At 41.9% G+C, this 26,456-nt stretch overlaps 1 protein-coding gene across 1 annotated transcript; it reads left to right on the top strand.

Moving 5' to 3' along the window:
• On the top strand, positions 1–26,151 carry fam120c (family with sequence similarity 120 member C). Its single transcript, XM_080031389.1, has 18 exons — positions 1–1,252; positions 1,655–1,945; positions 6,228–6,474; positions 7,531–7,613; positions 9,855–9,983; positions 11,728–11,830; positions 12,198–12,271; positions 12,448–12,722; positions 13,219–13,375; positions 13,853–13,936; positions 14,859–15,030; positions 15,683–15,932; positions 16,311–16,425; positions 16,849–17,058; positions 17,909–18,149; positions 18,542–18,674; positions 18,877–18,940; positions 19,602–26,151. The coding sequence occupies exons 1-18, from the start codon at positions 1,013–1,015 to the stop codon at positions 19,848–19,850; spliced, it is 3,117 nt and encodes a 1,038-aa protein (XP_079887515.1). The 5' UTR covers positions 1–1,012; the 3' UTR covers positions 19,851–26,151.
• Positions 26,152–26,456: the final 305 nt, after the last annotated feature.

The raw sequence follows: 26,456 nt of genomic DNA, 5'->3' as shown, positions 1-26,456 counted from the left end.
GATGGCTGATGTCGCTTGGAAGTAACGTTCCCCTCTGCAACATGAAGCCGTGAGCGTGGAAAGAAAGCGAGGGAGGCACCATCGGGCTTTTATTTTTATTTTATTTTAGTTCATTTTCTTTTTATTTCGTCAGACATCCATCTCATTCCGACTTGTCTGCGGGAGTTGACGCGTCAAATCACGCCGGGGACCCTTGCCAGCAGCTAACGGCTAGCCACAGTTAGCAAATGTTAGTGCAGCTTGTTAGTTTGTTTTAATTGGTTATTCTGTCAACCCGCTAGCCAACAAGCCACCGCGAGACACGTGCTCAAATTTGCATGAGGTAGCGCTGATTAAATGTCAAATATTTTAGCTGTCAAACGAGATACAACGATTTTACTTTAGCTTCTCGGTTCCACATCATGTCCGCGAAGTGGCCACCCAGCCTGTGCTCTTGCTAACTAATGCGCAGTATTTCATCTGTTTCATGTGCACAAACAGGCAGGATACTTATCCGATTGGCATTCATCTATAACACACAGCCATTTCTGCATCTCCGTTATCTAATCCCAATTGCAAATTTTGACGCCGGTTATGTTAAAAGCCAAATTATGAGAGCAGGAAAAAAATGTTGAACTTTTTCTGGTTGCAGGCAGCTGCACTGGCCTTGCTGGCATCTAACCAAAAATCCACTAGGGATGGACACTAAACCTAGCACCCGCGACCAAAACTGAGACATTTGGCTTATCGATATCTCCGAATAAGTGACGATAGCTGACACGAGTGCACGTTAGCAACAGTGCACGGCGACTCATTTCACTATAGTCTGGGGGCGAGCGAGAAGTTATTTCTCGGGGGTTTTTAACTAAACCCTCATAGTTCTAGTCACTACATCGGGAGACTTAGTAGTTAGCTTTGCCTTCAGTGCATCGCTAGCTCCGAAGTCTCGCCCCACCACATTTCAACCACGGCGTATTACAGGACTTATTCCGAGCCCGCTCCCGGCCAGACACACCGGCTAAACAACACCGTCATGGGAGTGCAGGGGTTCCAAGAGTATTTAGAGAAGCGGTGTCCCGGGGCCGCTGTGCCCGTGGACCTGCTGAAGCTGGCCCGCAGCGCGAGCCGCCAGCAGCCGCCTCACCACCACCATCCACACCACCACCCGCACCATCCACACCACCACCCCGGGCCCATGCCTCCCCCGCCCCCGCCAGCCAGGATACTCATCGACGCTGACTCCGGCCTTCAGAGGCTCTACGGCGGCTACCAGGTGACTGACTGACCGCCCTGTTGCTTTTGCGATCAGGCAACAGGCCCCTACCTCCACCCCTCCCCAACTTAGGAACGACCTGATGCTTGTGTTGTTGAGATAAATAAGGCTTGAATTTAGAATCTTAAATCTTATTTTGACAGGCTGGCTTGTATGTAATGTTTTTATCTGATTTAATTTTGATTATAACTAATTTTATTATTTTATGTATTAATTGTATTCCTCCAATTGTTTTTATGTAACTTTGCCTCTGCCTTGCCCCTTCTATGTTGGGGGTCTCGGTCTCTTATCAGCCTCACTATTAGCTTTGTATCAAACCAAATCACTTAGTAAACAATGTCTTTCAAGGTGCTAAAGGCTACATATAAATAAAGCTATTGTTATTATTGCTACTCCTCCCAGACGGACTGGGTATGCGGGGGTGAGTGGAACGCCATGTTGGGCTACCTGGCCGCGCTGTCCCAGGCCTGTCTCTACCAAGGCGGCCTCGAGCTCGTGGTGGTTTTCAACGGGACACTGGGCAAGGAGCGCTGGCCTGAGTGGGCGCGCCGGGCTCAAGGCCAGCGGCAGACGGCTCAGCTGATCGTCAACCACGTCGGCAGCAAAGCCACCCCACCCCCTCGCGCCTGGTTCCTGCCCCCGGCCTGCCTCAGCCACTGCGTCCGCCTCGCCATGTTCCGCTTCCGAGTGCGGGTGAGTAGCAAGTCACCAACCAACTACCATACCAACGTGTGATAATTCATTCGTGCGTGTGTGTGTGTGTGTGTGTGTGTGTGTGTGTGTGTGTGTGTGTGTGTGTGTGTGTGTGTGTTCTTGTGGTGGTTAGGCGTACCAACCAACAACTACCATACCAATATTTGATCATTCATTCATTCGTGTGTGTGTTTGACGTCTGTGTGAAGTTGTGTGTGTGTGTTCTTGTGGTGGTTAGTTAGGCGTGCCATGCATTTAACACTTGCCCTTTTCATGTCGCACGCCCATTTAGCGGCTTACGTCATGCACTCAGCGCTGCCTGGGTTAACTCTTAACAGTTAGTTTGTGAGTGAGTGAGCAAGTGCAGCCATAGTTTGAAATCACTGAGACACTTGAGATGAGCCAGCCAACCTGGAATTTCGTTGTTTAATGTGAAATACAAACACAGGCCCGGTCTGGCAAAGTGTGTGTGTGTGTGTGTGTGTGTGTGTGTGTGTGTGTGTGTGTGTGTGTGTGTGTGTGTGTGTGTGTGTGTGTGTGTGTGTGTGTGTGTGTGTGTGTTGTGTGGGGCTGTTTGTTCTCACTGGAGATTTATATCGTCATGGGTGTATTTGAGACGGTCTATTGGGAGGAGGAATGTCTCCCCATGCAACACACATTTTTTTCCTTGGGACATCTGAAGTAGTTAGGAAGACGTATTGTGTACAGCTTGACCTAGCCTAGCCCTATACGTTACATAACATGAACCCAGTGAACCTCCTTTACATTGTTGAGCTGCCGATGACTGGATGCACTATTTATAGGCCCCGTGTGTCTGTCTGACACTTTTCATTTTGAATTGGCTTATTTTAGGCATTTTAGTTGGTTGTTGATTTAAAAATAAATTAAATATTAAAAATAAATTTTAAGAAAAATGTGAATTTGATCAATAGTAATTGCACGGATATAGAATCAAGTAGAGTTTATACACTCTTTATGGGCCCTCTGTGTCTGACACTTGTTCATTTTAAATTGGCTTATTTTTTGCATTTTAATTTGATTGTGTGATGGAGAATTAAAAAAAAAAAAATTAAAAGTGAAAGCTAATTTTATCAATAGTAAGTAGAGTAAGGTGGATGTACTATGTCTGCCTTTCTCCGCTATTATAAGCTTACCTGTCTGACACTTGTTCATTGAAATGGCTTATTTCATGCATTTTAGCTTGTTGTTGATATAAATAAATGTAAAAAAAAAAAAAATGTAAATGTTTATCAATAGCAATAGCACTGATATAGAATAAAGTAGAGTAAGGTGGATGTACTATGTCTGCCTTTCTCCACTAGTATAAGCTTGCTATATAGAATATGGAAGGATGAAATGAAGACTGTCTTGCTCTTCAATATGACAGAGAGTATAGTGGCCACGCAAAAGAGAAATTTATTTAATATAAATAAACCATTTCCTTATTTGTGAAAGAAGCAGGCTATAACTCCGCTAGATTCTCCACGTTCCTCATTTTAATGCAGGGGAAAAGACAATATTTATTAACTAATATAGAACTAATTTATTCTCATATTATGAATATTTTTCTTGTAAAATTACAACTCAATTCACAGAATATCCAGATTTTTTTTTTTTTACTTGTACAATTCTGATTTATTCTTGTAATGTATTTATTTATTTATTTATTTTTCTTAACGTCACCCTGGATCTCTGTCATTCTTCAAAGCAGATATCTAAAAGTGCAAAGAATAATTCGCATACCATGGTGTGTGTGTGTGTGTGTGTGTGTGTGTGTGTGTGTGTGTGTGTGTGTGTGTGTGTGTGTGTGTGTGTGTGTGTGTGTGTGTGTGTGTGTGTAATATGGCTCATAACGTTGCTTTCAAGGCCTCCTATAAATGCAGTTAAACCTCTGATTACCTTTGGTTCCATTGCAACAATGCCATAGTGTATCATGTTAGCATAGAGAAATCCCACCCACATTAGAGTGCTACACATTGTGGTTGCTCCTTGTGCATGCATAGTAGGATAATTACTGTGTGTGTGTGTGTGTGTGTGTGCGCTTGTTTTTCCTACCTGTATTCTGAGACATAGTTGTGTATTTTCAGCTAATATAAAATTATTCCTTTGGTGTCTTACTCAATTTCACATTAACTGCTAGAATGTTCAGTCTATATCAGGCTTCTACCCGCGGGCTCTTAAAAGCATCGATTTTAATATTCTCAAAACAAGACCTTTAAAAATATTACATTTCACCTACAAGGTATTGAACTTCCTTCACAAAGGTGCGGCAGTGGCGAAGTGGGTAGGGAGTTCGCCTCTGGTGTGCAGGGTCGGAGGTTCGATCCCCCGCCTACCCGCCACATGTCGAAGTGTCCCTGGGCAAGACATTGAACCCCGAATTGCTCCCGATAGTTAGCTTGCACCCTGCGTGGTAGCTGCTGCTGCTATCGGTGTATGAATGTGTGTGTGATTGGGTGAATGTGAACAAAACAATGTAAAGTGCTTTGAGTCTGTGAAAAATCAGGGAAAAGCGCTATATAAGTGGAGTCCATTTACAAAGGTTTCACATTCCTTGATTGCCCTTTTGTAGGATATAATAAATATTGGATAGGGGTCCTTGTGTGACAAATAAGCACTTTTTGATTTTGTTATTAAGAGTATATACAAACAATACACAAGGCTATTGTTACAGTATATCAATGTGAGTATATAAATGTTGGTTTAAAATATATATTCCTATTAAAAGTTCCTTTATATGCATCAGAATTTCCATTATATCTTTGCTATTTTTTTCCAGTATGGCCTTGCTGTTGGCATTCAATTTAATTTAAAGTGGGATTAAAAAGGTGCAGTGTGTAATATGACATCATCAAGAAAGTTCTCCAAAGTTCTAGAATGCAACACTCCCTGGGTAACCCCAACCCTTTTGAATAATAACAGAAGCTACAGTGGCCTTCAAGGACAAGAACAATTCTACATTTTAAACAATGCACCTGATGACATTCCAACTATGACACTTTCAAGATGGCGGCACTAGGCCTTGGTCCAAAATATGCAGAAATATGGACATATATGAGACCCTTTCTAAGGGAAAAAATAATAATTCAAAACATTTTTTTCAGCTATTATGCACTAAATTAAATTTACTTATGGATATTATAATTACTTTCTACAAAATCTGCTAGGAAATAAAACCAAAATTCTACACACTGCAGGTTTAAATGTAACTTGTATATCCCTCTGGTTAAGCCAACCCTGCATTTAATATTGCATTGTTACATTTATATTTATCTATTTGTTGAAATTGTTATTAGTTTACCTTTTATATTGGTGATTGACACAAGACATATTAGGCACTTAGAACAAGCCTGTCATGATAGATGAATCTGCCTCTCTGTCTCTACCACATGTTGCGATCATTTGATTAGCAGCTCATTGGATAGATTTCTCATTAAGTAAATGAATGTAATTGAATGGTTCTCACTTTGATTAACAATGACGTTGATGAACAAGATTGACATTACAAGTGTGGCACCATCTTGGAAGATCTATTGCGCTCTCTCTGTCTCTCTCTCTGTCTCTCTCTCTCTCTCTCATTCTCTCTCTCTCTCATTCTCTCTCTCTCTCTCTGTCTCTCTCTCTCTCTCTCTCTCTGTGCATTGATAGTTTTTCACAAGCAAACAGTGGTTTATGAATTGTGTTCAGTGTTGTTTTTGGAATTGCAATATGTCAGAACCACTGTCTGACTATTTTAGCAGGAATTTAACCTGTTTCAAACTCAATGACTAATCAGTCTGATTTTGTCCATTCTGTATTAAAAAAAAATAGGACAATGCACTAAAAAATATAGCAATAAATCTGGTACAATATAATGATAGAGACAGAGAGTTAAAGAGACATATTCCTGTTTTCTGGTCTTCTCCAGTGGCCTTCAAGGACAAGAACAATTCTAAATTTTAAACAATGCACCTGATGACATTCCAACTATGACACTTTCAAGATGGCGGCACAAGGCCTTGGTCCAAAATATGCAGAAATATGGACATATATGAGACCCTTTCTAAGGGGAAAAAATTATTTAAAAAAAAATGTTCAGCTATTATGCACTAAATTAAATGTACTTATGGATATCATAATTACTTTCTACAAAGTCTGCTAGGAAATAAAACCCAAAATTCTACACACTGCAGGTTTAACTCACACACACACACCTGAACAATAGCTCTGTGAACTGCGTCTGTCATTTTATTCTTATGACTCATCAGACTTTGATCTCTCTTCTTCTCTGGTTGTATTCCAGGTAGTGCAGACGCTGGAGGACCACCACCAGGAGGTGCTGTCTCTCTACAGGGACTTTGGGTTCTCCGGTCTGATCGCTCAGGACTCGGAGTTCGCGCTGTGCAACGTGCCGGCGTACTTCTCGTCCCACGCGCTGAAGCTCAGCTGGAACGGGAAGAACCTGACCACACACCAGTACCTGCTCTCTGAGGCCGCCAGGCAGCTGGGCCTCAAGACGCAGCACCTGGCCTGCTTCGCTGCTCTGCTAGGTGAGACAGACAGACAGAGACACAGACAGACAGACAGACAGAGACACAGACAGACAGACAGGCAGAGATACAGACAGACAGAGACACAGACAGACAGGCAGAGATACAGACAGACAGAGAGACAGACAGACAGACAGCTGGGCCTCAAGACGCAGCACCTGGCCTGCTTCGCTGCTCTGCTAGGTAAGGGGGGTGGGGGGGGGCAGACAGATACAGGCAGGCAGGAAGACAGGCAGGCAGAGATACAGACAGACAGAGAGACAGGCACCTGGGGCTCAAGACGCAACACCTGGCCTGCTTCGCTGCTCTGCTAGGTAAGGGGGGGGGGGGGGCATACAGACAGACTGACAGGCAGGCAGGAAGGCAGAGATACAGACAGAGATACAGACAGACAGACAGATACAGACAGGCAGCTGGGCCTCAAGACAAAACACCTGGCCTGCTTTGCTAGGTGAGACAGACAGAGATACAGACAAAGATACAGACAGACAGGCAGCTGGGCCTCAAGACACAACACCTTCGCTGCTCTGTTTGGTGAGGGGGGAGGGAGGGAGAGACACAGACAGACTGATACAGACAGACAGATATTTAAGAGACACACGTTAGCACACACAGACAGACGCATACAGTGATGCCCACAAACACACTCTCACTCCCTCACTCCCTCACTCACTCACTCACTCACTCACTCACTCACTCACTCACTCACTCACTCACTCACTCACTCACTCACTCACTCACTCACTCACTCACTCACTCACTCACTCACTCACTCACTCACTCACTCACTCCCTCACTCACTCTCTCTCTCGATACATCAGCCTGCACACACAAATACAGGACATCATTTGCTGACAAAATGTATCGCTGAATTGTACATTGAATACCAACCCTAATGAACAAATAGTAGAACATTGGAAATACTCCGGACAGCGCTACACATTTCTCTGTGACGCTCTCTCAGTAAAACAGACACCCTTTCCTTGTCAGTTGTATTTCTATATTTTATTCATTGAGACAGCAGAAAGTTAAAGGGTCATTGTGTGTGTTTTTCAGGAAATCATATTCTGCCTGATGAAGACCTGGCTGCCTTCCACTGGAGTCTGCTGGGACCAGAACACCCACTAGCTTCTCTCAAGGTATTTATTTTTTAATTTTTTTTATTGATTCAATTTATTTCAGACATATCAAAATTACAAAACAAAATGAAAAGCATGAAAATACAAAAGAAAAAATGTTCAAGTGATTTCACAAAAATAAACAAATAACATATTGAATTGATATGCCTGAAAGGGAGTAGGAAGAAGTATAACTTATTTAATCCTACCCCTTTTCCACAGCTCAATAATTCATATTTATATTAGCTTCCTGTGTTCCTTATAATCTCTTTTACAAATCTATACAATTTGTTATACTATAAAACGAGACCAGTGATTCACAACCTGGGCTACGCGGACCCCTATGTTATACTAATAAGTGCATACTGAAACCTGCATACTTAAAAGTACATACTTAAAGTGCATACTAAAAAGTGACATTACACACACTATACACCAAAAGGTTGGAAATCGCTGACATAGACCAGTCCACTGTCCTATACATACTACAGCTTAGCTCACTCTACTGAAATACTGGCTACAATAATCATGAGACAGTGTTATAAGTCAAATAGTTCAAACTAATTTAAACATAGGTGGCAGATCTCAGAATACTTAGGCAGGTACTTTTCCTATAATTCATTACATTCACATTCCTATACAAAAAAAAACCTTAAAGGTGTAATATGACATCATCAAGAAAGTTCTAGAATGCAACGCTCCCTGGGTAACCCCAACCCTTTCGAATAATAACAGAAGCTACAGTGGCCTTCAAGGACAAGAACAATTCTAAATTTTAAGCAATGCACCTGATGACATTCCAACTATGACACTTTCAAGATGGCGGCACTAGGCCTTGGTCCAAAATATGCAGAAATGTGGGACATATATGAGACCCTTTCTAAGGGGAAAAAAAAAAATTTCAGCTATTATGCACTAAATTAAATGTACTTATGGATATTATAATTACTTTCTATAAAATCTGCTAGGAAATAAAACCCAAAATTCTACACACTGCAGGTTTAAATAGATATTTAATTTTTCCTTATTATTTATCCTCGAAAGATCAAGATATCTCCATGTGACTCTTTGATGGAGTCTCTGAACTGCACTGGAACTAAATACATGTCCGACGTTCTTGTCGACTGTCCTACTGGTTGTGTCCAAGAGTTAGAACAAAACACGGCGAAGCAGAATTCCGTAATATACGCAGCTCAGACGTGGAATAGCCTTCCAGATGATATTAGAACAAGCCCACACTCTGACTCCTTTCAAGGCAAAGCTAAAAACTAATATTTTCCTTTATTATATTGCCTATTCCACCATGTAAATGAGCTTTTCAACTAGGTTTTTATTCAGCTGTATTCTCTGTTAATTGATTGTAAATATATGCATTTTTATCCTATTTTATTTCTGTTTTCTCTGTTATGTTGTGTTATCCTTGTGTATGCTCGTCGTTACTGTTAAAATGAGGGAAAACTCAGTGTCCCTTTGTGTGTAAAATGTTCTGTATGAATAAATTCGCCCTGCCACTTATACACCAGATTTGATGTGTATCTCAATGGTGTTATTCTGCAACAGACCAGCTATGTGTGTATTAAACCCTCTGTCTGGTCTGTATCTATCAGTGCGTTTACATGCAGACTCATAATCGGATAACTAAACGAATAAGACCTCAACAGGACTGTTAACCTGCATGTAAACACCTTTATCCGATCTACTTCGGACACAAATCGGCACAATAACGGACAAGAGAAGTCGGATAAGAACACCTAGATAATTCGTTCATTGTCGGCTTTCTCTCTGCATGTATACAGGGATCGGATATCGCAGTTCGGACTTCTCGTTCTGTGCTTGTGTGCCTGCGCGTGATAGGCTACACCATGGGTTATTGACGGAAGAGAAGCGGACGTGGCTCTAAAACCACTTGTTGAAAGCATGGTTGAAAGGGCTACAGCGCCACCTAGCATAGTGGAGACAGCCATGCATCGGACATTTATCCGATTTCTGAAAGGCCATGTATACTCAGACAAGTGACACGGTCCGTTCGAGTGTCTTGTTCGATATATGTGATAATCCAATCTAGTTGTGCCATGTAACCGCACTGACTGTATGTTTTAAACCCGTTGTCTGGTCTGTGTCTATGTGTGTATTAACCCCCTGTCTGGTCTGTATCTATGTGTGTATTAACCCCTCTGTCTGGTCTGTGTCTATGTGTGTATTAACCCCTCTGTCTGGTCTGTATCTATGTGTGTATTAACCCCTCTGTCTGGTCTGTCCCAGGTGCGTGCCCACCAGCTGGTCCTGCCTCCCTGTGAGGTGGTGATCAAAGCCGTGTCAGAATACGTTTCCTCCATCAAAGACCTCGGCAACCTTGACGCCATCGCCAGAGACGTTTTCAAACAGTCACAGGTTGGTTGGTCCACTGTATAACTAACGCTCCTTTTTACAGAGCCTAGGCTGTGTATTAACAGGGTTTTTTTCACTGTATAACGCGCCTGATTACTAATGAATAGTTTTTGTCTTGAAGGTTAAAGGTGGAGTCAGCGATTCTGGAGAATGCTTCCTGTCAAAAACCATTTTGTCAAAATTAGTATATCTCAAAATCCGCTACCTGTCTGTACTGAATTTGCTGAAGAAAATCTAGTGTTAATACACAGCCTAAGCTATGGAGCCCCCCCCCCCCACCCCCTAGTTTAAATACCCTTTGTTAACATACCAGTGTACAGAGCCTAGACTGTGTATTAATAGTGGATTTATATTTAGTGCAACCACAGTACGGACATGTAATGGATCATGAGGAGATATTCACTGATTTTGACAAAGTGATTTTGACCAAAAGCGTTCTCCAGAATGATTGACCCCACCTTTTTTAAAAATTAAATTGACAGATTTAGGGCTCACTTTTAAGCACAGGCTATATTGAAATAGCTTGACATATTATATCTTTAATAAATATATGACTCTGGAAAATGAAAATGCGTTCTAACTTCCTTCATAACTGTCGGCAGCAGCCTGTAGCCGGTGGGTGAATAGGTCATCACTGTTTCACTGTTGACACAAGACCCGAGTCAGCATCTGCACTTCCTCACACATCAGGGCCAAGCCGTTCAGTTGCACCAGACCATTATATAGGAATCCATTCACTAAGCAGAACTATGTAGTTTCAGTTCAGCAATAAAAACAGCTATAAAGTTTACAGTGCTGATTACACAGCATTTGTAGATTGATGAATTAGTACGTTTTGGTCTTTAAGTATCGTTATGATTTATGATTGAGGAAGTATCCCTATCGAATCTATGTCTGAGCTTAAAGGTGGAGTCAGTGATTCTGGAGAACGCTTGTTGTCAAAATGAATATCAGTAAATATCTCCTCATGATCCGCTTACCTGTCCGTACTGTGTGCGCTGAAATACAATCCAGTGTTAATACACAGCTTAGGCTCTGTAAACTACCAATGTTTTGGTAGCTACGTAGGGATCCTTTATTTACAAACCCTTAGGGTATAGAGCCTAGGCTATTTTGACAACATGCGTTCTCCAGAATCACTGACTCCACCTTTAAACCGCAGTAGCTGTAATGGCTTAAATGTAACTTGATGAAATAGTTAGTCGATGATTGATGAATGTATTGGAACATTTTCATAATTGATTAAACCTTAAACAATAGTCCTTTTTGAAAGCTGTAGTTATACATAGACACAAGTTAAAGCAAGGTCACAACAACGGCATACATTAACAAATGATTGACGGCTAAAACAAGGCTGCGTTCCAATCCCCATACTATCTACTATTTAGTATGGTAGAAAAAAGATTTCCCGATTATTGTGGCCAGATTTAGTATGGTTAGAAATACCCGGATGTCTACCAAATCCGGCCAAGAAAACAAAACAGGGATGCGACGAGGCAAGATCAAGGCGCAAAGTTATGATGAAATAAATAATTACAACAAGTATGTCCCAATTGTAGCATACTGCACCCTAAACTAGATACTTTTTATGATCAGCTGTAGTATGTAGAATACAAGAAGAAAAAAAGAGTATGGGATTTGGAACGCAGGGCAAGTTTCTCTAAAGTCTTTGGTCTGAAGGGTAACAACATAATCCCGACATGATGTTTAGTCAATATAATGATTTGTTTCCTCCCCGTTGTTCCAGTCTCGTATGGAAGACAAAGTCGAGCGATTCAAGAAAGCCGTCGACTATTTCTCCACTGCCTCCAAACCTCGCTCGCCCAACATGGGGCCTTCCTCCTTCATACGTGAGTAGATCAAGTTCAAATAAACTTTATTTTAATTTAAACAGTCAACAGACCATACGAAAATTGACAAAGACACACACACACACACACACACACACACACACACACACACACACACACACACACACACACACACACACGAGAGACAACACAAAAGGTTTAGGCATAATAATCAAACAAATAAAGGTTCCAAGACAATGATACACAAGCAATAAAAACTCAGATTAAATGTTCTTTTCCAAATAGTTAATTAGTAGTGAAAACAACCCAATAATCTACACCGTTATCTAGTTAGTTTTAGGCTTGAATAAATGTGTATTTATCGAGTGGAAAAATGCTAACCTTCTTGTTTGTTTCTCTGCTTTAGTACCTGGCTTTGGACCCAACCCGTTTGGGGGACCACCCGGCCACATGGGACCCATGCAGCCCGGGAAGAATCAGGTACAGTCCTTATCTTGATAATCCTTCATTATCTTTGATCACCCTGCCCTTAGCTCTGCCTCTCAATGTACATACAAGGCACGCTCAATAAAAGGAAAAGTTAAATTGTATCAAATAAAATGCAACAAATTATAGAAATAGATTCTTGTGCTTATTTGCTTCCTCTCCCGGTCCAGTTCCCTCCCCCCCAGGTTCCGGGGTTGAAGCCGCCCTATCAGAACGCTCCGTACGGCCCTGGCTCCGCCCCTCTGTTCCAGAACCCGCCTCCAGCCTCCCAGGACTGCAACGATTCGCTGAAGGGCAAGATGAGCTTCACCGATTGGTCGGCTCCGTATGATTCCACTCAGGGGGGAAGCCGTTTACCCAATCACCACGCAGGGCCCCAGTCAGGCCCCTCGCCCTCGCCCTCGTCCTCATCAGACGGAGACGAACCCAACGACAGCAACGCAAAGTAAGAAACCGGAAATAGAGCCTGGGTTTGGATGACTATTTTAACTGTTTCCTTTCTACTATGTTTAAGCAAAACAATGATGCCGGAGTCAGTGATTCTGGAGAAAGCTTGTTGTCAAAATCAGTGAATATCTCCTCACCATCTCTACCTGTCCATACTGTGTGCGCTGAATTTTTATATTTTTTTGTGTTAATAAACAGCCCATGCTCTGTAAACCGGTATGTAGAAAAGGGTATGTAAAAATAAAATGGCCCACCGTAGCTAGCAACATGCCCGATTACAGAGCCTAGGCTGTGTATTAACACTGGATTTTTTTTTTCCACAGTGTCGTTTTAAACATACATAAAAACCCTCTCGCTCTCTCTATCTCTCCACCTCTCCCTCCCTCCCTCTCTCTCTCTCTCTCTCTCTCTCTCTCTCACCACCTCTCTCTCTCTCACCACCTCTCTCTCTCTCTCTCTCTCTCTCTCTCTCTCTCTCTCTCTCTCTCTCTCAGCCATTTGACGGACAAGCCTTCTCGGTGGGACGAGCCAGCTGTGAGGGGGGTCTCTGGAGACGGTTCCCAGGGCAACGGGAGCGGGTCCAACATTCCGTCACTGTTGTCTATGGCGACGAGGAGTCACATGGACATAACCACACCCCCTCTGCCTCAGGTGAGTGTCCATGAGAGAGAAAAAGAAAATGGCTGTGTGTTCGAAAAAACCCTACTAACGTCCTACTCGTACTCATTTTGACGTCAATTTGAGTATGTGACCGTTGTGTATGCGAGTTTGTGTAGGCGATAAATGCCCGGGTGAATACTTACTTCTGGGAAGATTTTGTGTATGGATTGATAGGTTACTTTTCCTACTCAACCGCCCAACAATGCTTCTGTATACTTCAGAGTAAACGGTCCGACGAACCTCGCATACACAATGGATGGTTAAGTAGACAGTATGGAGTATACACTTGTTGAGTATGTAGGAGGGAGGACGTTAGAAGGGCTTTTTGAACACAGCCAATGACTTGATTCAATTGTAAGAGCGATGTTTGTATCATTAATGCACCTATTACGTATTGACATGTGAAGAATTGTATGTAGTTAACTGTCTTTTGAATGAACTATGTTTGACCTTTCTGATGGCTTTCAGGTGAGTGCTGAGGTGCTGCGTGTCGCTGAGCACAGACACAGGAGAGGACTGATGTACCCACAGATTTTCCACATATTGACCAAGGTGAACGGGGGTTTCTCACTTAGATGACATTCATCTTTTATAAGTCTCTAAAAGAATATGTTTAATTTTTATTTTAAATATATATACAGCTACAGGAAAAAAGTAAGAGACCAGTCTGTAATGGAAATGCTCTTAGTGACAATTTTGTTCACATAATTTTTTAGAAATATTGTCGATAGTTTATGGAGCAAAACCAAAATGTTCATTCTACTCAAACATAAACTTATAAATAGTCAAACGAGAGACACTGAACATTTGGAGTGGTCTCTTAATTTTTCCGGAGCTGTATATATTTATATATTTTTATATTAGCAAAGACCTAAAGTCACGAGTCTAATTGAACCAGGCTCACAACATGACCCTCCTCAGAGCTCTTTGTCCCTTTTACTACCAATTTGAACCTGATTCTATTTCTGGTCTTGTGCTTGTGTCGGTTTGGAGCTGGTTCAACTTTTGAACCTTTTAAGAACCGGTTTGTGTTTCCACGTGCTAGAGTGCCACGTCATGTCATCACTGTTACACGTCTCTGCTCTGGGCTAACACTAGCTCTCAAGCACAACAACAGCAGTGGTGGATGTCTGCAAAAAGAGGTGTATTTTTCTCCTCTCTTTAGGCAAGGCAAGGCAAGTTTATTTGTAGAGCACATTTCAGACACAAGGCCATTCAAGGTGCTTTACAGGGGCATGATTAAAATACATCAAGTATAGAATACACGTTAGAAAAGCGAAGGAAAAACATGAACAACATTTAAATAAAAGAAATAAAACATTTAAATTTAAATAACAATTAAGGTTAAAAGGGAAACAGAAAAGTCTTCAGATTGTATTTAAAAGAGCTGAGAGTTGCAGGAGACCTCAAGTTCTCTGGGAGTTTGTTCGTTTAACCTCTCCCTATCCCCCTCCCCCCCCCGCCCCCCCTCCAGGGAGAGATGAAGATGCCGGTGTGTATAGAGGATGAGTGTAACTCTGAGCTGCCTCCGGCCTCGCTGCTGTTCCGCGCCTCCAGACAGTACGCGTACGGCGTGCTCTTCAGCCTGGCCGAGACACACCGACGCCTGGAGAGGCTCGCCATGCGCAAGAGGGCGCCTCTGGAAGGTGAGCGGATGGGTTAGGGTTTATATATATACACTATGGGAGGTTATATGAAGTGTACATGTACTTGTATCTGTGGGCGGCTGTGTCTCAGGTGGTAGAGCGGGTCGGCCAATGATCGAAGGGTTGGCGGTTCGATCCCCGCCCTGCCTTTTGTGTCATGGTTGTTGTGTCCTTGGGCAAGACACTTCACCCACCTTGCCCCGTGTGAATGTCGATAGTTAGCCTGCTATCGGTGTATGAATGTGTGTGTGAATGGTAACGTGTAAATGGGAACAGGTTTCACTTGAAAAAGAGTCTCCGGTCTCAATGGAATTTACCTGTATAAATAAAGTTAATTTAGTATATTTTTATTCTTAGTTGTGTGTCTGGGTAACTAGCCAAACTAGGTTAAAGTTTTCCACAGAAGTTACATTTTTCTGTGAAATCTGTAACTACATAGACATTAACTAAACGTGTTTCGTTTGTTTTTATTCTATTCTATTAAAGATTTGTTTTGCATTGGTCCTTTACCTTTATATAATTGATTGGTCTTATTAGCACTGTGCGATAACAGTATCTAGCTTCAGCTGTTGTAGCACATTTAAGCATCACTGCTTGCAAAATGCTAAGGCCAATTTTATTTCAAATAAATCCCCTGCCCTGTGTGTTCCAGTTCCTCCGGTGATAGTAAAGGAGTGGAGCAGCGGTAAAGCCAAGTCTGCGCTGACCCCGGAGCTGGTGCCCGCGCTGTGCTTCAGGGAGTGGACGTGCCCCAACCTCAGGCGCCTGTGGCTGGGTCGGGCCAGTGAGGATCGCTCCCGGAGAACCAGAGCCTTCCTGGCCTGCATGCGCTCCGACTGCCCCGCCCTCCTCAACCCCGCACAAGTCCCACAACATCTGCTGCTCATGTGCTGCGTCCTCAGGTACACATTACTACAAACACTGTGTTAATACACAGCTGAGGCTCTGTACATTTGAATTTTGCTGGTTATGGTAGGCCCCCCTTTTGTTAACATACCAGTTTACAGAGCGTAGACTATATACTTGCACTGGATTGCGAGGAGATATTCATGGATTTTGGCATCAAATGTTCTCCAAAATCGCTGACTCGACCTTTTTAATTAGCCGAAGGAACTTTGTAATGTTTTTACTAAATGTCTAGTGCTCATATTGTGTTTTGTGATTAAGGTTTTTTTTTTTGATTTGGTTAAATGTGTGTGGTCTGCTGTAGTTCCTGCCCTTTATTAAGCATTGTTGTCCCAAGATTTTAAATTAAGTTTTCAAATCTCCCCTCCTGTCAGGTATATGATGCAGTGGCCGGGGGGGAGGATCCTCCAGAGACATGAGCTGGATGCCTTTCTGGCTCAGGCCGTTTCCAGTCAGCTCTACGAACCCGACCAACTGCAGGAGCTCAAGGTAACAGACCACTCTACACTCACTCTACTGTGGTTTAGATTTGGTTTTGGTCTTAAAAATGTAACAAATTAGTTTTTAAGACCTGTACATTGTATTTTTTTATGTACTTTCGTTTTACACATGTACTTTTCACTCATCATTCGAATAGTCTTAAAATGCTGTGTGTCTGTGTCTGTCTGTCTGTCTGTCTGTCTGTCTGTGTGTCTGCCTGTCTGCCTGCCTGCCTGTCTGTCAGCATGGTTATTCAGTAGGGACATCTCAATAATATCACTCTAATAGTCTTTTAAATGCTGTTGTTTTACACTTGTGTTTTTCACTCATATCATTCTAATAGTCTTTTAAATGCTGTGATTCCCCCTCTGGTCTGTCTGTCTGTCTGTCTGTCTGTCTGTCTGTCTGTGTGTGTGTGTGTGTGTGTGTCAGGTGGAGAAGGTAGATTCTCGCGGGGTGCAGCTTGCCTCTCTCTTCATGGCGGGCGTCGACACGGCGCTCTTTGTCAATGACGTGTGTGGCCAGCCGTTGCCGTGGGAACACTGTTGCCCCTGGGGATTCTTTGACGGGAAACTTTTCCAGAGCAAACTGGCCCGGGCCGCTAGAGACCGCGCCGCACTGCTGGACATGTGTGAGGGCCAGGTACGAACAGGAGTGTGTGTCTGTGTGTCTCTCTCTCTGTCTGTCTGTGTGTCTCTGTCTCTCTCTTTCTCTCTCTCTCTCTCTCTCTGTCTCCCTCTCTCTCTCTCTCTTTGTCTCTTTCTCTCTCTCTGACTGTCTGTCTGTCTGTCTCTCTGTCTCTCTCCCTCTCTCTCTCTCTGGGTTGTCCCCATTACATTTTATTGTTGAGTCTTTTGAAATGGATTCTTCTGATACTAAATCTGATTGGATACTCTAATATTTACCTACATCTTGATTTCATATGTACCTGAAATATTGTTATAAAAGACCAAGTTTATCATGAGCTACTTGATCCAAATACTGGACGTCCTGGTTTAAAAATATAAAGGCTATGAGGTTGAATTATTGATATGATATGGATGAAAGATTGACTCGCGCAAGGGGGGGGGGGGGGTTACGTCAAGGCACTCAGCGAGAATAGACCAATTCCACATCAATTTGAAGAGGGACAATGTACAAAAGAACATTAGCCTTGTCAATAGCAAGGAGAAATGCATTTTACCAGGTTTTAGCAAATAGTTTTTTTTCCACCTGTACAGAAAAGTTCTAAGGCCACAGGAGGGAAAAAAGAATCGGATAAGGAATATTTGTTTTCATTATATCGAGAAATGTCTAGAATAAAGATGAATACTTCAAAATACAAATGGGGTTAGTGGGCCATCTCGGTATTTTTGGCATACTGCAATTGACATGCATGTATTGGGACATCCTAAATCTTTTTCTGGCATACTAAATAGTAGGGAAGAATGCCTATTGGAACGCAGGGATTCTCTTATCTGTGTATCTAACTGTATCTCTCTGTGTTATTCAGGAGGAGCTGGTGTCCAAAGTGGAGAAGATGCGGCAGGCCATCCTGGAGGGCATTAACCTGTCCCGCCCGCCTCCCCCTCCTCCTCCCCTCCCCCCTCCTGCCTTCCTGCCCCCCTCCATGGTGCCTCCCTTCTACCCCATGCCCCCACTCTACCCCCCGCGCCCCATGGGAGGGATGCCCCCTCACCACCACCCCCACCATCCACACTACGCCAACCAGCACAGGCCCAGGGCCTTCCCAGGTACACACACCTGCTATGGTACACACACATTTTTTTTTTATAATCAGTAATTTTAATAGTTATTTTGAACAAGGAGAAAAGTGATTCTGTAGAATGCTTGTAGTCAAAAAAATACATTAAATAAGACATGAGAAAAAAAATAATTTGCACAAAGAGATCATTTGAAAAAAAATGCGAAAAAAGCCTGTCCAAGCCTCCAGTCGATATATTTAGACAGTGATGTAGAATGGCTGGAATTAGAAGTACAATATAGCCTAATTAAAGCTGATAAAGAAGAGCATATTGTACATACTGCATGAAGTTAGTGTGTAGTATTGAATTGGGTCACTATAGTTTCTTCTTTGACAATAGAAATGCCAGTCTCCGTACTAACTTCTCTCCTCCCTGTCCAGGCCTCCAGTCGATCCCGCCCCAGGGAGGGAAGCTGGAGATCGCGGGGATGGTGGTGGGCCAGTGGGCCGGGAACAAACCAATCAGAGGCCGAGGCTTCAACATGCAGGTGGTGTCTGTGGGAGCAGGGAAAGGGTGAGAGACATGCATTCTTCTTTTACATTTTTTTTTATATAACTTTGAGTGTTTTTGAAACATAAACAAGTTAACATTTACAAATCATAGATTCAAAATGGAGACATAAAACAAAGAATACGGATTCTTGTGTTCCACATCAATGTGAAAAAAGGCTATTGATACTTGTTCCACGTCCAAACATCTTTGTGTTTGTTCACAGGAGAGGAAAAGAGATTCCAGCTAAAGTACGCGGAGTGAAGAAGACACCTGCCAACAGAACACAGGTACCACACGAGCATTTGCTATGTCTATCTTTTTGCATCAGATAATGGAGAATAGTCCCAACTTAAAATATCATCTACATATCCCCCCTCTCTGTTGTATTAACCGCTCTGCCCCCCCCAAAGATGATGTGATTTATCTCAGAAATCATCGCTTATGCTGGTGTCTTTAACTTCATGTAGACATCCCATTGGAAAGTGTCCAGCTAGAGTTTTTCTTATTTTAGTCTTGTCTGAGTAAACTAAGTTCCCCATTGATGTCTTACTTTTCCCATAAATCACATCTAAAGTTCTCTGTTGTATTAACCCCTCTGTCCCGTCCCCCCTCCCTCCCATACATACGTCGCCCCCCCCCCCCCCCCCCTCCAGCAGCAGCAGCCCCCCAAAGCTTTATTTATTTGAATGGCCTTGTGTCTGAATTGAGCTATATATTTAAACTTGTCTTTCCTCAAAACATTCAATCACATCTACGTATCCTCTCTGTTGTATTAACCCTCCACCCTCCCTCCAGCAGCAGTGTTTCAGCTAAGCTAACCTGGTTAAACCTTTGCCTATTTATTTATCAAAAATGCATAAAACAGTTACAGGAATGGTTTCTATTGTGTTTTCTTGAGCCGGAGAGTGAGAACTATTTCTTTAACCCTCTGCCCCCCCTCCCATCCAGACGTCGTCCCCCCCCTCCAGCAGCAGCAGCCCCCCAAAGCCGTCAGACGACCCGTTGCCCGACGAGGTCGCCACTCAGCAGCTGAATGGCAGCGCTGCGGCCTGCGCATTGGGCCAGCCAATCCCCTGTGCCTTAGCCAGCAGAGACAACCAATCAGAAGGGCCCGTGGCTGTGGAGGAGGAAGTAGTAGTCGCCCCCTGTTGCCTTGACGACTGCCCGTCAGACGGAGCACTACAGAAGGAGGAGTGACGGATGGATGGATGGATGGATGGATTGAGAGAGTTCTGTGTTCGACTGCCTTTCCCTGTTTTTGTAGCCCCTCGCGGCGTGCTAGCTGGCTGTGCTAACTCTCACAGGAAGCAGCAGGCGATCGTTGCTAAGGCCCCGCCCACTTTTCCCCTGCTGCTTCCCTCTGATTGGTTAGCTAGCTGTTACTTCCTGTTTTAGTTTTTTCTCATGTGGTTTTACATTGTTCTATGAAGAGAGGTTTTTTTCTCCGTGAGTCTGTAATGCGCCCCGACCCTCAAAATATCCTAAAGCGTCCCTCCCTAAAAAGCACTCAAAGTAGAATAAGCTTGAAGCCCTGCGCCCCCTTTGTTACGCCCCGACACTTAAAAAAACACCCCCTACCCCCTTTGTACGTATGGGTATCTGTACAGTTTGATTTTTTTTTTTTTTTTTTTTTTTATGGTCCCTTATTCTTTTGAATCTCTGCACACAGATGTTTAAAGCTTTCGGTTAGTTACGGTGACGGATTTGGATGTGGTTTCCAACGGTTACAGCATCTGGTCGCCATGGTCGCTAGTCGTGTTGTTGACGATGATGCGGTTTGTTGCCATAGCGATCTCGTGTGAGTTTTTTTTTTTGTCTTACATGAATTTTTCAGAGAGATACAAAGTGAGTATCATTCTTCTGTGCAGTGACCCTTCTCGTCCGCGCCCCCCCCCCCAAAAAAAAAAACGTTAGTATATTTTACTAACAGCGAAAAAGCCCTCTATCGATTGATTGGCTATTGAAAACCAAGCACTTCTTCTTCTTCTAAGTATTTTTATGCTATGTGCTATCTTACTTTGACCTATGTAGCATAGCCTAGCGTCAGCAGTGCTAAGTGAGTGACCCCCATGAATTTATGCACCTTAAGCCCCCAACGTATGCAAGTTATATTTACCCTGCTCCTCCAAAAAAAAAAAGTGCATTATTATATTATCCTCTCCACCGCCCCCCCCCCCCCCCCTTGTCCCTATCTCCAAAAGCTTTGATTGTATTTCCCTAACAGAAGCACTTAATGTTGTATTTAAATATATAAAGAATTTGAACTAGGGCTGGGTTATGTAGCGATTTTAACGATATCATCACAATATCATTTTCCCCCGATTTTAGAAATTTTTCACAAATGTTAAATTTCTTAAAAGTTAAACGACCGGTAGAGGCTAGAGCTAATGCACCTTAACCACAAGTTGCCACCTGCCATTATATAGATAAAGAAGAAGAAGAATACCAACAGCCAATCAGGTCGCAGGAATAGTTAGCTACAATTGGCTGACATGTTTTAACTGTAGTAGAATTAAAACTATATGAGTGACAGCGCCCCTTTACAAGCACTTAAAACAAGAAAGAAATTACGATTTGACATTTATCGAGATACTTATCGATATCCTAATTAAACATTTTCGGACACATCGCCCAGCCCTATTTTGAACCAGCCCCCCGTACAGGTGTGTATTTGCCCGTCTGTCATGGGGTGTCCCCTGCGCTTAATCGTAAAATCGTTATGACATGATGTAGAACTACGTTTAAAAGGTAGAGAATCTATTCGAGAGACGTCAGAATGTGAACAAGAGTGGTTTCCAAACAAAGAAAGCACTTTTGTTTAAAAGGAAAGAAATGTTAAACCACACTGGAAAGTCCTCTACCAGTCGATATAAAGATATGAATAAAACTCTCTGACGCACCTTTCTGAGGAGTTAAGGCCAAAAAAAAAAAAAAAGATGGAAAAGAAATGGGTTAACTGTTTTCCCCTCTAAGACTGGCCTCACGCAATCAGTCCAGGACTTTGCAATGAAAGTGACTTCCCCGCCGTCGATTTTTCTCCACGTCGAGAATTTTCCCCCGGGAATCACTTCAGATTTCTAACGAGAAGAAAGACAAAAAACGTTATTTCCAAAGTGTATTATAAAAAGGCTCGCCGCTTTACACGAGGCGAAGCCAGTGATGTAACAGAAAAAAAGGGGCGTGGCAACATACATCAACTGTTGTCAAGACGATATACCCCCCCTCCCGCTAAAGTTCTTGTGTGTCACTTTAAGACCAACAGGAAGCACTTATTATACCCGCCCCCAAAAAAAAGTACCTCCGTCCCGTAATGGGCTGTGAGGATTTTTTGGGGTTCGGTTTCACAAGTCACATGACGAGAGAGAGAGAGAGAGGCCTCATCGCGGAATCCACAAGTGTTCCGCACACAATCTGAGACGCCTAAAAGAATTGTTTGTATTAGAGCACTTATGTTTGTAGAGAATGAAGATGTGTCCCCCCCACTCACATTATTATAGTAGATTTCATCATCTTGATAGACGGAATGAAACAGGACATACAACTCGAACCAGTTTACTTGGTAGCACAACTGCAAAATGAAAAAAAAGCAGTAAGACCAACGGATATAAATAAAAACAACTGCCTGAGAGATGCTGGCCATATACGATCTCTATAAAAACTTAACTTAAAAGAGGTTTTTTGAAATGAGCTCAAAGTGTCAACAAGAAGCACCTTATTTTTCTTACTATGTTGATGACTTGTTGCTCTTATCGTGTGCCACGGAAATTGACATAAACAAGACATACAAAATAAAACAGCTTTTGAGAGAAAATTTGCCGTTTTTTTGAAGGAAAAAGAACCCTGACTATACTATATATATATGTAAGTGTTAATGTAGTCGCGTCAATGACACTTCCCCCTCAGTTATGAAACTCAATACCATTACAGTGACATACAGTACGCTGAACGTTTGAAACCCGGCCATTTGAGTGTAGGCCTACACTCATAACTACAAGGCTCGGGACGCCGTCTCTCTTACACCAAAACGAAAATCGAAGTTCGGACTTTTAAATAAAGCCGTTTATTCGTATATAGGGATTTTAAAGCACACGATCGGAGTGCTGTTAGCTGTTCCTAGGTTAAGAGTTAAATGGTTAATAGCGTTGGGATTTTTAACACACACAACACAGGACTGTAATACACAGACAACCAAGACTATAGGCTAGAGAATATATATATATATATATATATATATATATAGCTCCACTGGCCGGAAAATACTAGAATTTAAAACTAGGAGTCATATACTTAACTGCTTTTCAACTTTTGACATTAGTACAAAATATGTGTATCGCAAAAAAAAAACGTACATTGTTAGAAGATGGCTTTTTTTCTGTGGCGAGCCCCAGAGTGTGATCTGGTATACGACCGCCCTCTTATTGATTCGCTCGCAAGATAACCATTACACACACACACACTCATACACACACACACATATACACACGACAAGACAGGTATTCAGTTGCATTTGTCACTCTGCTTTCATGCTGAAGTGATTCTGTGCCGTTTCATCGGAGATCATTCGGTAACGTCGCGTTCTACTGACAACCACAGAAAGAATATCCCACATTTTTGAGTTTGCATGGACACGTTTAAAAGAATACACGTTAGAGGTGTTTTGGTGTAGGCACGGAAACGACCATCGCACACACACACACACACACACATATTCACATGTTCACACACACAGATACATAGATGTTAAACCCTGAGTTACACAGTAGCTAGTATGGAAGAAAAAAGAAAAAAAATTCAACACGATAACATGATGTAGTGTCCCTCTCTTTGTCCTTTTGTCTGTTTTAGTTCGATAGATATTTGATCAGTGATTTTTATGCTTGTTATCCTAACCCACCCCCTACGCCTACTGCTATGACTTTCTCGCCTACAAAACTGTCATTCTCTTCTTTACTCTGCCCCTAATATCACCCCTATAGACTACACACACTCACATACACACACACACACACTTGCTCACCAAGCTCTCACTCAAAGCAGTCACACACTCCGATATATCACACATAGGTTAACCCCTTCCCCACACCCCTGTACTTCAGTTCTTCTTCAATCTTTCACTCTTCCGCTATGCCTCTCCTCTCTTTAGCAAGTTAGGACCGTTAAACTTTCTAATGGCCATTCTCTCTCTATATTTTTTTTCTCTTTCGGGCTGCCCCGCCCCCTTAATCAACTCCCCCCCAACTAACAGTAAAAAGGTAAATAAATATTAACGTTGATAATCAGTTTCTGTAATGTACTAGCCAGAGTCTGGAGTAAAAAAAAACAAACAAAAAAAATATTCTGAAAAGGTTATAAAAAAAAAATCACAACGGTTTTATTCAATTGTGCAAAAATGTGTTTTTTCTTACTATTTTTAATGTTATTATTACATCTTCTTAATCTAATCCTTCTACCATTGCTTCAGTTAGTACTGAAATACGCTTAGCCAACCTAGAGATTTGAAACTGTAATGATTGCGATTTTCCTTACCTGTATTTTATATATGGCATCTTTAGACCACCGTTTATTATGTACGTAAGTAAAAATGAATATTTCCCGTTTTTTTTTTTTTTTTTTTTTTTTTTTTTCGAAATTGAAAAATCGTCGTCTGCACTATGTTTTTGATTCTCGTAATATCCCCCCAGATGAAACAATTTTTTCGTGGTCGACTCGTTTATTATCTAATCTAACGCAGCGCCCTTGCACAAAAGCAGCGAAACATCTCCAGTTGTAAAACACCCCGAGAACCAAAGTATACACCCAGTAATCCCAACTATATCGCGCCCCAAATATCCCCAAAATGTCGCCCAAAATGTCAACGGTTTGCCCCAGAGTAACACGTTTTCTGATGAGTATGACTCTATATATTATGACATTACAGCACGTGTGATTTTTCTTGACAGGTCTGTGAGGTTACGGTGAATTTATTACGTCTATTTTTATTTTGTTTTTTCACCGTGGTTGTGGAGACGCAGACAGACAGGGGAAGAAAGAAGGATGGATTAGTTTGTGTGTGGACAGTGAGTGACAGATGTTCACAGGTTCTAGGCATTGTGGGTAAATTCACCACTCCCTGTCACTCAAACCCTGTAATGTCTCTTTTGACTGAATTTTAGTTACTACGGTAACGCAAAGGAATGAATGACACATTGACACGATACGTTTTCAGGCGTGCTGGGTATTTGGCGCCCTCATGTAAATGTTGTGCTTAATCGAACTTGCCTTCTTCGACTTCCCAGATTGATTGATTGATTGACTGAGGGCATTAAGGCTGTTAAAAGTGGCTGAATTTTCCTCAAAAAACACATCTGAGATCAGTTTGCCTCCCGAAATGTGTTTTCAGAAAAAAAAGACTGTAATTAGACAATTTGTCGATAAATTAAGAAATGAATTAATTAATTTGGAACTACGACATAAACTGCAACAATTAGTCGATTGATCAATTTCACTGAAAAGAAATCGGCAAAAAATTGTTAATGGTTTAACAGAGAAGCCAATTTTTCCATGGTCCAGCATCAGAAATTTGAGAATTTTATAATTATTATTTTTAATGCTTTCATTCATTATAGAAAACTTTGGGTTTTGAGATATTTTAAAGGCTTCCTTCTATTGTTTTATGACATTTTAGATGATTGAAGCTATGAATTTGTGAAAATGCACCGATTTTTCGAAAATGAAAAGTGAGTGCTACATCCCTAAAAGACCAAATGAATTTCTGTTAAATTTCCATGAAAAAAAAAAATAAAAATCTCAGCTGAAGTTCTTGTGAGGAAAATTCACCATCTCTGTGACCTATACAATGTTAAAAACAGTTTTCTGAAAGAGCTCGCCAATGTTTAAGAAGAACCAAAAGTCCCTGAATCGAAATGTCCGATGTAGAAGTGTTGTAGGAGTCAAAACAGTATTATTGTCTGTCATACAGAATGTGGAAAAGTCAAGTCACCCCCGTTGTGTTAGCGCCTGTTCTGAACCATTTGCAGGATTCTCACAGTTTTGGATTAAAGGTCCCTTATGCTGTCTGTCTCTCTCTACACTGCCACAACCCCCCCCCCCCCTCAAAAAACACCCCAAAAACACCAGTATAATCCCCCCCAAACACCCCATTTCAGAGTCCAAGTAAAAAGGGCATTTTTGTCTAGCCCACAGCTACAAGTGTACCGTTGCATGTGCTTCAGTACAAGGCTGTGTGTCTCCCCCCCTCCGGAAAAAAAATATATTTACCTGTGCATTGAAAAAGGATTAAAAAAAAATGATCCATAATATTATTGTTATAGAAATATTATCATCATATTGCTGTTATAATTATGGTTGGTATAATTTGTCATCAATGTTAGCATTATGGAAGCACCAGACTGTTTGTGGAAAGATTGAGAAAAAGCAAGTTTTTTTTTTTTTTTTTTTTTTCGTTTTCGTTTTAATTTTTTTTTTTTAACTTTTTGTCTGGCTGTTGGTGGTCTGCTCTCACACAGACGGAGGGGAGGAATGGGTTTAGAAAGAGACGAAGATGGCAGTCATGTTTGTACTGGTTGGGAAATGACTTACAGTGCTGAAATAAAATTTATTCTTTTAGTAAAAAAAGTATTTTGATGGTGTCCCAGTGTCTTTATTTTAAAAGGGGAAATTGTCGTGGAAGAAAGCAGATTGAAGACCAGTTTGATCGCTATAATAAGACATACAAGCAAATAAATTACATCTCATGAATAAGCTACTTTATTTAGAAATTTTAAAAGTATCAATTATCAGGATATTACTTCGATCCTACTGTAA

Source organism: Ammodytes marinus, assembly GCF_949987685.1.
Source record: "Ammodytes marinus genome assembly, chromosome: 7".
NCBI classification, from domain to species: domain Eukaryota; kingdom Metazoa; phylum Chordata; class Actinopteri; order Uranoscopiformes; family Ammodytidae; genus Ammodytes; species Ammodytes marinus.
This window is presented reverse-complemented; position numbering and strand designations above follow the sequence as displayed.